Source organism: Meleagris gallopavo, chromosome 15 (assembly GCF_905368555.1).
Source record: "Meleagris gallopavo chromosome 15, MGAL_WU_HG_1.1, whole genome shotgun sequence".
NCBI classification, from domain to species: Eukaryota; Metazoa; Chordata; class Aves; order Galliformes; family Phasianidae; genus Meleagris; species Meleagris gallopavo.
The window spans coordinates 6817373-6831358 of NC_139418.1; the positions used below are offsets into that span (position 1 = coordinate 6817373).

A 13986-nucleotide genomic window follows, 5' to 3' on the forward strand; every position below is an offset into this window, starting at 1 on the left:
AGTGTTCTACAGTGTACAAAGGGTTTTCAGTTGCATTCTGAAAACTCTACAACTTGTCAATATATATGTTTAATCAGTTTCATAAAAAACTTTATACAAAAACATACCTCTCGTTGTAAGATAGCAGTAATCTGAATGTAAAACTGCTTATCATTCTACTATCATTTCTGTAATGCACTGAATGACCCTTGTATTCTGTTAGAAAATCAGTTCAAAAATCAGATAGTAGGAAATCTGTAGCACTCCTTGGAAAAACTGAAGGATGGAATTTCTAGTTTATTATTTGTAATTACAGAAAGTAAAGTACTGTGATGTAGCTGAGTTGCTTAGTGGTGGTTCTTTTGGTTCTTTGAATCTGACAAAACCATTGGATAGGTGCAATTTCCTACTCGGCTGTCCAGTGAAATGAAGGCATGACCTTATCACTGTTTACAAGCTTTTCAACTGACTTGGAGAAATTTAAGGATTCTTTTGACATCTAATTGACTCTTGACTTAAAGAAATCCACAGTGAGAATTTAATCTTCTATTACGGGAAGAAGCATATGGTTATCCAGAAAGTACTTGGCTTGGAAAAAGTGCTCTCTCCTTCAACTCATCACTTGTACAAAGTTCAAGAGGTGAAGGCTATGCTCTGGTATGGAAGAGCCAGAAAAAGAAAACGGTTTTCACAAGGTCCAGTAAGACACTGCTGAGTATACTTTTTAAGTTACAGATATTTTATCACCTTTTCTTGAGACTGAGAATCTAGTATCATCATAAGATCTATTAGCTTTCTGTATATTGAAAAGTGAATCTCAAACAACCCTTTAAAAGATCCTTCATTCTGACTTGCCATTTCTCCACCTCCTTTCTACTGAAGCATTCCCACAAGTGTCATCAGGAAACAGAAGATGATGGAAGCTCTTCAGCCTGAAGGATTCATTCTTAATAATATAAACTCAGAGATTTAGGAGACATACGGTCACAGAGTAGAGGTTAAAGTTCAAGGAAATGATTTTGGGGAAACAAAATGGAAACTAAAGGCTTCCAAATTAAAATGGAAAGTTTTTGAGAAAATTAGTAGAAAAATTAGTGATGCTTTTCATTGCTGTATTGCAACAAAGATAATTTAAGTGACTCATAATTAATAATAGAAAAATTTGATTCTCAAATCAAAAAAGACTTATCATCGTACCAGTTAGATTTTTGCAAACCATCTGATCACTGTCCTCCTCAAATAAAAAAAAAACACTGTGCACATCATCAGATGATTAGTTTTTCCTTTGATATGCAGCACATTTTCATGAGGAGTGAGAAAAATTTGGAAATCTGTATGAACACATAAATTAGCCCCTCCAAATCTATGTGGAAATTCTGAAATTTTTGTTTACTGTTTCACTAAATAGATGATTCAACTGTGCTGTGTTTAGAGCTTCAAACGTTGTGAGTCACTCCTGCACAGAAGATGCATTTACTGTATGCATACAGTTAGAATGTATATTTAGAATCAAGGTTAACCACGTTCAGTTTACAGCTTGAATGCCATAGGAAGGCTTAAGCTATGCTTCAAATGCTCAGATTTTTTTCAAGAACTTCAAATCCTGATCTATATTCAAAACCTTTACAGTGTCCCTAAGAACTAGAGAAAATTCTAAGCCATTGAACAAAACAAGCTCAGGCCAGGAGCTATCTTACTGCTAAGGATAAATCCATCAATTGTGAAGACATTGGCCATGTCTCTTTCCTATAACATCTTTTTCCTGAACCAAAAATAGGTAAGATATCTGTAGATCATGTAATTCCATTAAAAAATAATAATAATAAAATAAAAAGTAAATTATTAGTGACCAACTAGCTTTAGCATTATGTTCAATGATGTACACTGTATGGTCCAACTGGTTATTGATCAGCAAAATGACTACTGTGTTTAACATGTAGGTACCAGAACACAATATCAAGCAATAAACTAGTTTATGTCAGGGGGAAATTATTTTGATCCAAATATGCCTACGAAAGCATCAGTCATTGTAAACTACTGTCATTGCTTACAACCACTGCGTTTTGGTAATGATGCTAGGATAAACTCTTTAAATTAATACGTAAAAACAATAAATGTTTTGATTTAAATTCCCAGGGAGCTTATTATGTCTAGAATTGTGACTGGATTACAAATTCAGAACAAGATAAGGAATATAGAGTGATTTTAACAGCATGAAATAAGCCCATTTATCATAGAAAACTATACATTAACTATTTGCCTTTCTCACCTGCTGGTATAGGAACACAAGGCTTATCAAAATTACTCATTTTCGTATTTTAAATTAATTTCCTTATTTTTGATTCTGCACCTGCTCCCCCTGCATGTCTTGTTTAAGTGTGTGCTATAATTATTAAAATGGAGAAGAGTCTTCCTGTGGCTTTGAATGAAAGGGAATTAGATGCCTGTATAGCGTAAACTGCTCCTACTGAAGAAAAAACTGCACATAAACTAATTGCACTGGTTGCTTTTGCAAAAGTAGATACCAAAATGGAGAACAATGAGCTGTCCTGAGATTGCTCAGCCATAATCCACACTGCTATGAAGGGAGCTATGCCGTCAGTGCTAACTCTCCCCACACCAATTAATAGCTCCTCCACAGAGTCACGGAATCACAGAACAGCCAGGGTTGGAAGGGACCTCAAGGATCATGAATCTCCAACCCCCCTGCCACATGCAGGGCCACCAACCTCCACGTTTAATACCAGACCAGGCTGCCCAGAGCCCCATCCAATCTGGCCTTGAACACCTCCAGGAACGGGGCATCCACAACCTCTCTGGGCAGCCTGTGCCAGCACCTCACCATTCTCATAGTAAAAAACCTCCCTACTGTTGTATCAAAGCTATTTTCCTATGGTCTTCTCTGTCTTTTTACAGTTGTCCTTACATCAGTGTATTAACTACAGAGTTGGAAACAAAACAAAATAAACCCTTTCAGTTCTTAGAGGGTGAAGTATAGTATCTGATGCTTCTTTATTATGGGATTATGAGTAAGCTTCAGTATAGGTCTCTCTTTTCATTTAGAATAGAAATAAACCAGTTTAACTAAATTTTTATTGCACATGCAGATTAGAACCATATTTTCTTGAAACTGTAAGTTAGTTTAGATGTGAGTTCGAATTAAACAATTTCCACTGGAACCACAATCACCAAAAGGTCAGTTTATCATATATTTATAGACAATGTTCTAGAAAAGCTGAATTTTAAAACCTATTTAACATAATACTGTCAAGTTTATTCTCCATCATTTTAAATATAAGCACTTTGTGGAAGTAATGAATTGCCTGAGATGGACCAACATTCCACTTAGGGACAGTCACACTCAGTGTTGATATCAATCACAAAAGACAGATAACAAATATCCCTTACTGATAACATTATAAAAATATAATTCTGTTCAATACTAAAGCAGTATTTGTGATCTATTTGGGATGCTCTAATGGCCACTCAACCCAACAATAAAAGCAAATTCAATGTAGGGAGATGTTCTCTGAACTGCTTGATCAAACCTCTTCTTAGTTCTATATTAAACAATCTTCGCACTACAAAATCCCTCTCAAAGGAATAAATAGCATTTGCAGTTATTCTAAATTAAGAGGTCACAGACCACCTGGTATCATTTAGTGTCATAGAGGAGATGTGTACACCACTAAGATGATACTTTAAAAAAAATTCTGTAGCAACACCTGATATCATTTTATTGAATCTCAAGCACCAGGTGCAAACAACTTGCCCTGTGAAAGCTCTCTCTGCCCTGTTGCCCTCCAAGCCTGCCATAGTAGTAAGCCAGGACTCGTATCTGTTCTCCATATGAAGACGTCCCAGAACAAAAGTCAATGTAATATTCATTTATTCACAAAACTTATTTTTGTATCATTTCTTATTGCTTTTCCATTCTTTTAAACTCCCACCATAGATACAGAATTTTACTATGGGAGGTCACCAAACATTGACTTCAGTTTTCCTTCTTACAGAACTCCTTCAAATTACGGTCTGATTCTTTATTTTGTTCAGCACTGTGCATTGGAAAAGGGAGCAACGTCTTTTTCTCTCCTAGTACTAGAATCCATTCAGTTCACACAGAAAATTAAGCTTTTACCTAAGTGACTTCACTGTTTATTTTTTCTCTTAATGTCTACCATGATTCTCTCCTTTTCAGATTCAATACAATACTCTGTACAATCCTTCCATCTTCCTTTTTGTAAATGAGTATCCTCTTGTAGAGTTAATAGGGGTCCTCTAGTGTGATTCAGAACATTTTTAGATTCATTTTGAAAGTTCTATTTTCCAAGCAGAAATAACTGTAAATATAGTTATCTGTCCATGTTTATGGATGAATGCTAAGGATGCTGTTTCCCAGTGATGTCTGACTAAATGACTGTGCCCACATATGGAGGCAGTGAACATCTAAATAACACAATTTATATCAATAATTATTGGTAACAGGTGGAAATTTGTCAATGCATAACGAAATGCTGTGTTTTTCCTTTAAAGAAAAATGAGATTAATTTTAGCCACAGTGCCATTCTTTAAAATAATACACATATTCAGTTATTCAGCAGTTTTTCCCCTATGAGTCCCCTAATCCATATTTTTATATTCTAAGGAAAAGTAATTTCTTTTTGTTTAACGGCAGAATTCTCAGAGCTATTCACTTTATTTCAGGTATGGTCTTACTAAGTAATCTGACAAATAATAGTATTAAATGCCTTATTCTCTGAAGAGCATATGCATTTTTTCATTTTCATTTTGAGGTGATACCTCAAAAGTAAATGTTAAAAAGGGAGGCTTTAAAATTAATCAAGCGCGGACTCCATACATGCTGAAAGAGAGGTTCAAAATTCATCAGAAATTCATTCTCTTTTTTGTTTCTGTTCATGTACGTAGTTCAGTTTTCCATATATTTGTAATACGTATACGTGTAGTACATAAGAAGTGGTCTTAGAGGGATAAGCAGAGAGCTTTCTGCAATCTGGCCCTTTCTTTAGGAGAAAGTAACCGTACCATGCATTGTTTTACTTCATTTACTCTTTCTTAGAAGACACAGAAAAAAAGAAAGTGCAAACATTTTGAATTTCCAGTAGTCGATCAAACTGTAATGGAAGGCTGTTGAACATCTGCCTCCAAAATCCATCCTATACTGATACATGAATTTGCACTTCTTGCTGGATATTTCTATGTCTGGAACATGTCAGAATATATTCCCCCAAATTATCTAAATGAAATACGTCAAAATTACATCATCTCGAGTTTCTTAGCTCAGTGTTTTGAAAATCTGAACTTAAGAATTCCAGCGTAAACCCTTTATTATAAATTGGCATTATAATTAAAACTACTGGCCTATATGTATGTCTCTAGTCTGTGGAATAAAATTATGTCTTCTGAATCAAGCATTTTAAACATGAATCTACTGCACAGAATTTCATCTGATGTGGGATTCTCAAAAGGTCTTGATACACTTAGTTCTAGTGTTCTACACTGAAGAATAGAAGAGCGAAATTAAATTTGTTCTGAGGTACTGACATCACAAGCATACACTGTATTGAGCAAAAGGCAAACTGCAGTCTTACAGGTCTTTAGGCTGGGTCTACACTGACCTTGTGACCAATGTCTGGATTGCAATCCAGAGGAGAGAAATTCCTTTCTGTGGGTCTCCTTTTGTTTACTCTTCAGTAACTGTAAAATAAATCCTAATAGCTACAAAACTCACAAGAAATCATCATGTTCTCAGATTTTTCTTGTAGACGTGTACCAGACTTTACACAGTTTGCAGAGTCTCATTTATTTATTGCCTTCTGTGCTGTGTTTATTTACTGTGATATAGTAGCTTACTGAATTCTACAGTTGCATTAATCAAAGATTAAAGAACATTTGTTTCTCTACTAATCCAAAGATTTAAAAGCAAATAAGCAAAAATACTGGTAGAGAAGTGATTCTTATTTTGTTTTATATTATCTGAAACTGCACACAAAAATTTATAAACCAACCCATTTTTGAATGTTTTTTCTTAATGGACCCTTTATAAACAGAATTTTATCTCCAGTCATTCCTTTTAAGTCAGTGAAGTCAAACCATGGAAGAAGCAGGCTCACAATGCAAGAGCTATTGCAAGATGGTAGCCTTGACTCACAGAATAAGATTAGTTTAAATTATCTTTCCTTTCATCTGCAGCAGATGACATAAGAATTCTTAATGCATTGTGCCCTGTTTTTCTTACAGGGTGGTTCTGCTGAGAACTGTTATATGAAATTGGTTAAGTAGAACTTTGTGGGGTGGGTGTGTTGCTTTGTTTTTGTTTTGCTGGAGGGGAAAAGCGGCACAGTTAGAATCTCTACCTTTATCAACCTTTTAAAACCTAGCTTTTGGATCATATCTCTGACGAACAAATCAGAGAGTCAACGTAGGGATGCGGATAAGGAGGATGCTTTGTAAGAATATTTTTATAAAGATGTAATTGCTATGTGGTTTTATAACTTTTTATGGATTCAGCCCTGAGAGCAGAAGAAGGACATTTTTACCAACTTGCAAAGAGAAAATATTACAGAAACAAATCCTGACATACCCAATGGAGAAAAAATGTTATAAACTTCTCTGAGACATTTATATGACTAAGATTGATTGATGTTTTCTTTTTTAAAACCAGATCCTCTTGCTCTTAGTCAGTGGGATTTTTGCATGTTTGCATGTGCTGTTTAGGTCTGATTCATAAATTTTTGCCATTTGTCAGGTCACATCTTTTATTCTTCCTACATTCAAAATTTTAATAGGTATTCAGAGGTTCTAGAATTGTCAACCATTTTCTTTCTTCGAGCAAAAATGTGTGAAAACTCAGTACGTGGGAGACAGCACAGCATTTCTGAAAAAACAGATATTACATATCGACATTTATATATATATAAATTGGAGGAAAACAAGTTTATCTTGGAAAAATAACATTGTTTTAACTGTTTTTTTCTCTAACACTTTGAAAATTTTAACACACCTCCCAGTCCTGGTCTCAGGCGGTTATCATAACCGTCCAGCAGGCGATCCAATATCCTGGTAAATACTGTGGTGTTGTCTTTAAGTTCATCTTGCGATGAGGTTTGTCCATAGCTGAAATACACAACAGTTAAAACTGAAATACAGCTATCAAGTAGGAACCTTACAAAGCAGTAATTCCAAAATGTGTCTAATCTTGATTATTCTGATTTATGATCATAAAATCTCCTCCAGAAAATTACAATAAAGGGTTATTTCACTTAAACATTTTATTTTTAAATTGTACATTTTTAGTGAAATCTGAGAAAACTAGTGCCTTTCCATGAAGGGTGAGATGAGCAAATATAACTTCAACTCCTCAATGCTTATCTCATTATTCAGTAATCTTTGTAATATTCCAACATGTTCTTCAGTAAAAGGCTTGTTTGTTTTACAATAGATAATGAAGGAATTGCATGCTAAGAAAGTCAAAGTGATTGAGAGCACTGATATTTAAGAACTGAAAATAAATGTTAAAAAACAAAATCAAGATCTCACAAAGAGTAAATAAGTAAATCATATGAGGGTATACTATCATAAATCTGTAAATAATCGTGCTTTATTTCCTGTTTTCTTCTAGTGGCTACATTCAGAGGGACGTCTTCCATTTTTCCTTACAAATGGAACCACTTCCTGGATTGCAGATCTGTCCTATCTCTAAAGCTTTGCTTACAGATTCTGAATGTATTACTCTAACTCAGCCAAAGGTCCTGAAATTTTGCTCAAATAAAGACAGAATTAAGCTCTTTGATCTCAGCTACCAAAATCTTACTTCCATCATTACAAATCAGAACGAAGTCCTTGGGCTTAGTGTTTCTGTCTGCTGTAAAAGGCATCAGAATTGACTTCTTTCTTAAATCTGAAACCTTTCCAATCATAGATAATTCTCTTAATCATAGATTACAGTTGGCTTAAAGCCAAGCCCAGTACCATTTTTTCATTCATCGCTGGGAAGACTTCCATTGTAAACACGTGTAGTCATCATGACTGAAATACAAAATGCAGCTTTGCAGAACATCACTTTCTCTCACGCTTGATACTGAACTGGATCAACAGTGCAGTACCAGAAACTTCTGTAAGGCTCAGCTCTAGCCACAGCTGTGACTCCTTGAGCAGTCTGCTATCTGTACAACACTGGTGGTACATGGCTCTCAGTGCTCTGACAGTCGCTTTTGCTCTAACCAGCAAAGGCCGTCTTGCAAGAAATATTACCGATAAGCAAAACAATCTGATCCTCTTACAGTAGCTGCAAAATTATTATCTGTAAGCAACACATTCTTCTGTAAGTCAAACATCCTTGTATATCTCACATAGATATTCCACTCGTATCAAAAAGAGAAAGGAGGAGGAGAGGTTGTCTGAGTATGGACGCTCTGCAAATGCTTCCAAGCTATTTCGCAGTTCAGATTTGAATAACTATCACTGCATATTTGAATAAGTTTTAGAACTGACATTCACAGCATTGTTTTACTTCACTGGTATGTGACTTGTAGAGAACAGTTTTCAAGGTACTTCAATGCATATAAATCACTGTTCCTAATGAAGAAGAAAAAATCTCAAACAGCCTTTTAAAAAAGCTAGCAATACTATGCATTTCTTCTAGTCACATCATACAATTTGACTTAATACAGATTAGGTTGATTTGTATTTATTTTTCATACCCACAGTTGCATTGTAAGATGCTAATATGCTTTTCTTTTATTTCTCCTATATGTCACTAAATAACAAGTTTTCCTGCTGTCTCCTTTGAGCAGTATCTTTTAAAGCATTTTTTCTTGTATGTCTTATTGTAGAACAGCAATACAGGAACGTTCACTGGATTACATTCTCTATTAACACTCGTCATTAAACAAGCTGCTGCACATACATCTCTCAAGGATAGCAGAAGGTCATCAGAATTGAGGTGGCAAAAGGATATCAAAAGACTTTAGAAATTCTAGGGGTAAATAACTGAGTATGTTTGCAGAAGCACTGTCAGAAAGATGGACTATAGAGGCAGCACAGTCTGAGCGGATGCAATACAACACAGCGCTTCCACCCTGGCTGTTGCATCTGTCAGTACCCTCACCTGTTCTTTCCACCATTTTTTCAGAAGTAAAGAGCACCATTAGGGCTGGTTTTAATGGACACATCATCACAACAGGAAGAATCTGAACATTTGTGTATGTATCAAGCACATCGCAGCTCCACAGGGACTGTGATACTCCAGTCAAAACTCCCATGTTAAAGCAGCCCCAGTGCTGTTCTGGATTTTGTGTTTTGTTTTGTTTCTCATGAAGAATGATATGGAAGGACTGTGTGCTTCTGCATCACAAATATTTTGTCTGACAATTGTTTGTTTTTTTTTTCTTAAAGAATTAACGCACTCCAGAAGAAAAGGCAAGGGAAGTTACTGTGACAAAATGGCTCTAAAAACAGATGCAATTTATGTAGAATATGTACATTTGTGGGAAAAGTGACTGTATGTGACTGTGGTTTCATATTAAGCCACAGTATAATAAAACACTGTGCACTAACTCCATCTACAGGTCATTATAATACTGACACACCATCTAATTTTTAAACACTAGTCCAATGCATTTTAATTTTCGCATTATGAACGCACTTGCATATGTTATAGACAGAACACACATAAACATCCACATACAGATGTACACATACTGACATAACTCAACACATTTTCACAACATTACCTAGGCAGGCCAGGTGTAGGACTTCATGAACACTTGAAAACCTCACATTCCTTATCAGAACAAAGGCATTTCTTCTAAAACATCACACTTATTCTATACGTTAAATGAATCACCTGCTTTTATTTCTTTTCTTTTTTTTTTTTTTTAAGAGAAAACAGTTGTGCAGATGAACCTTTGCCCTTTTGCACACTTGAGTCTATTGAAATTTGTCAAGGTACCAGAAGGTAAGTTCATCTAGGGCTGCTCAAATGTGAGAAGACACTGTGGACATCCAGGTGCAAATGAATCTTATAGAAATCACTTTCAACACAGCAAAACTGAAGCTGCTGCTGGGTCATGAGGCAGCACAACTGACAATACACAGATATTTTCAAAATACAGAAATAGGTCTGCCAGTCTTCATAACTCCTTTTACTCATTTTTGAATATCATAGACTTAGAATACTCCAAACTACCTTACAGTTTTTAGTTAACATATTTGCTGTTGGATAATGTACCACTGCTAATTTTTCTGAATGCTGTTTTTGGATTATAACTTTTACATACATTCCATAGAGATTCAGTGCAACATTGTCTTTCAAATAGTTCAGCTGTCAGGTTTGAGCTTGCCTATTCCTTACCCAAGCAGTCCCTCTTCACCAAGGAGGTCTGATTTGGAGTCACAGGTACAGGTACTGACTTAGAACACAATCCTGATCCAAAAAAAAATGACTTCTATTCCCTTTTCTACTGGGGATAACATGGGAGAAGGAGCTACGGGGCTGGGAGCATTCCAGCAGCGCCCACGGGAGAAAAAGTTATGAACAAGCACTCAAATTAAAAATAAAAATCAAAATAAAGCACATTAATTACAGGTTTTTTTTTTTTTTTTTTTTCTCTAAGAAAGTTTTACAGTCATTTTGTAAGAATATAAAAGACTGGATAGGTGTTTAAAACTCACTTTGCATTTAGCTTGCTTTAGATAGGCTTTGCTTTGTTTTATTCACAATACTGCTTAAAAAAAAATAGTTGTTACGCAAACAAATTGCAGTTTTCTTTCAATCTTCGCTTAGTTAGATTTATCTAGGATTTGAACAGGGATTAACTTTCCCCAATACACTGAGCAGAAGTGCAGCCCATGCAATATTACACTGCCGCATTAAATTCAAGGTTCCCAAAACATGTCAATGCATTCAAAAACATCTCCTCACCTTCTTTCAGTCAGTGCATTCAGCAGCAGGCTCCAGGCCCAGAGGCAGTCGCAAAGAACAAGGAGTCTCTTCATGGTGGGCTCTGAAACTGAAAGGAAAATAATCGTCAGTGCCCTCTACTTAAAGCAGGTACTATGGGAAGAAGCCATCCCATCTAGGCGACTTTTGCAGAATCATTTGGTGTCAGACAGTGACCTCCCAATACCAGCGCTTGTGCCATTCAGCCCAAGGGGGGCCTTGACCATTTTGTTGTCCTTCCCTTTTTGCACACAGAAGCTTTGAGAGGAACGTATGTTGCACCTAGGGTGTGTTCTTGTTTGCATTATTCTTGAACTTCAACAAAAGTAATTATGAGTTCAAGCTGCTGTCCCCAAACACTGAGACAGTCCTTACTCCATTCCTTCCTGACAAGGCACCTCCCTAACATTTCCAGGTAAGCAAGTGTAATTCTCTTGTTCGACTTGAGCCAGCTTGAGCCCTCCCAAGGCTACTGTAATCTGTCAGTGTGTATCTGTGTGCCCGAGGAGAGCGGTGCTTCTCCCACAGCCTCTGTTTTGCTTTGGTGTGGCAGCAGCAACTTTCTTCTCTGGCTGTAACTCCTCTCCTCTTCCCTGAAATATTTGTTTCACAGGAGTATCATCGTCAGACTCTGACTCTGTGATCTCCTGCTACGTATGCACAGTAATATTTTTGTCAGGCTAAAGGGCACAACTCACAATGAAACCATGTTTTGACATCCTACACACCATCTCCTAAGTCCCTAGCAGGCTCTGACTGCTGCTGGAAAGTGGTGTTGCATTAGAGCCTTTTCCTCACTTCCGAACATTTCCTATCTTTTCTCCAGAGTGAGTTACTCTCAGTTTACCTTTGAGTAAAAAGTAACACAACCAGATTGTTTCTTTTGCTTTCCAATGAGCCATAAAACACAAAGTTGGCTGACGTTTGTGGAATCGGTGTTCTAGATTCAACTGATTGCCCAGGAGATGCTGCAGGTTCCCTTGCATACCTACTACACTGGAATCCAGTTGATTTTTACCATCCATTACATTAAATAAACAAAATCTGGAACCCATCTTTTCCTCAGTAATGAAGTTTTTAAACTGTCTGAGAAAACAAAGCACAGTGCCTAGAAATGCTCTTGTATCTTTAAATACAGCTATCCCAATTCACTGCACACCCTCAGGGACAATTTAAATCAATAAAATATCATTACAAAGCCGCATGTAAGCAGCGAGATATAATTAATGCGTTTATAGACAAATGATCGGCAGATAAGCATTTAGTGGGGCCGAGCTAATCTCACTGGTGGAAAGGAGCCGGATGGAAGGCAGGGAGGAAGATTTTCAGGGACGAGATAGCATCTGAACTTGCTCTGGGATCAGCCCCCTCATAGATGGAGAGGCAACATCTTTGGCTTCCAAAATCGCCTTCTCCCAGTCCCGCCAACTTCTGCCTTTGCAAAAGGCTTCTCCGGCTGAGGAAGGGAAAGTGAATTATTTGGAACTATCTTGATCTGTTGAGCTCCACGCTCGCTCCCCCAAGCCCTTCACACCATTCCCTCCTGCAACAAATCCAGAAAGGCGCTATAAATCCTAGAGGAGGAAAGTTTCTGACAGCTGGAAAAACCAAACGGTGTAGATTTTGAGGGAGCGCAGGACAGCAGCATCCCCTGCCCCCGGCCTCCCCCCGCTCACACCGCTGGGCACCAGCTCTGCTTTCCCCGTTCAAAATGGGAGAAGGAGCCACGAGGCTGCAAGCATTCCAGCAGCGCCCACTGGAAAAAAAAAAAAAAAAGAAAAGAAAAAAAGAAAAGAAAAGAAAAGAAAAAAAAAAAAAGGCAAAAAAAAAAAAGGCATTTTGATGCATTTTGACTCCCCAGTGAGACATCTGCACGACTCCGAGGCGCAAATCTGGACTTGTTTTCCTCCCGGCATTTCAACTTTGTATTTCCCCCTCGCCCTGAGCGAGCCACCCCTCCCACCGCCTCCCTGGGAGCAAAATAAATAAATAACAAACCCCCCCAAACCCATCCACCTTTTCCAAGTGGAAACCCGACCACGCTAAAAAGGTAAATAAACGAAAGAAATGTGAAAACGCCCCTCGATCGCTGCGGATTTTCGAGCTGGAGGGGGTAGGAAAAACCCACCCCGACCCGGCGGTACCTGCGGGGAGAGCAGAGCTGAGCAGAGCAGAGCAGAGCAGAACTGAGCAGCCGCCTGCGCGCCGGGACGCGGTGCCCGCAGCCGGCGGCACCCGGAGCGGTGCGGGTGTGCGCGGTGTGCGTGTGCGGTGCGGCGATGTGTGTGTGTGTGTGTGTGTGTGTTTTGTGCGCGCGGTGCTTGCCAGCAGCCGCCCTTACCGGAGCCCCTCGGGCGCGGGTCCGCGGCGCCGCTGCCCGGCTGTGCCGCTGCTGCGCTCCCGCCCGCGGCGCGGAGGCTGCGCGGCTCCGGCCCCGCCGCTCACTCCGCCTCGGCCATCGCCCGCCGCCGCCGCTCCGCTCCTCCGGGCTGGGAGCCCGAATTTCTATTCCGATATTCCGACCGTCGCTATACAACAAAAGCTTTCTCTTTACCAAGACAGTAGTAATACGTCCCAGGGTAAACCGGATGTGAAATAGGCTGTGACTTCATGCCAGAGAGATTTTATTTTAGAAAGGAAGGTGGTACCAAGCTCTCATCTAGAGACCAATCCGCCCATTTTTTATATGCAGCACAATTTAACTTCCAGCGCTCTCGCCCTAATCCCTTTCTCTCTGGCTGCAGCCTCAAATCCTTCTACAATCTGCAGCGTTATTATTATTTGGGGGGGCGGCACGGCCCGGGGGGGGGGGGGGGGGGCATGGTTGGGAATCTTTGGACACTCTCCGTTTACAAACCACTCTATTTTAAGGGTCGTACATTAAAAATACAACCGACTTGCGTTAGCGTTCAACCTTTGATCAAATATTTAATCGCGGCACACATATGAATGAAGGATAGCGGGAACGGAGAGGATGCAGCATTCGGCGTGTGCGCCTATAGAGCCGGGATACCCCCAGGGACGGGGCGGGAGCGGGGTACGCAGTC

At 38.7% G+C, this 13986-nt stretch overlaps 1 protein-coding gene across 1 annotated transcript in view; it reads right to left on the minus strand.

The window, feature by feature from the left end:
• The window catches only part of GABRA1 (gamma-aminobutyric acid type A receptor subunit alpha1), a 40890-nt gene extending 27297 nt beyond the window's left edge, over positions 1-13593 (minus strand). Inside the window, exons 1-3 of the mRNA XM_085236769.1 lie at positions 13281-13593; positions 10922-11009; positions 7001-7113 (exon numbers count right to left, since the gene is read on the minus strand). Coding sequence (XP_085092895.1) covers positions 7001-7113; positions 10922-10995 — 187 coding nt within the window. The 5' untranslated portion in view covers positions 10996-11009; positions 13281-13593. The remainder of the gene's footprint in view (positions 1-7000; positions 7114-10921; positions 11010-13280) is intronic.
• Between the last annotated feature and the right edge of the window lie 393 nt (positions 13594-13986).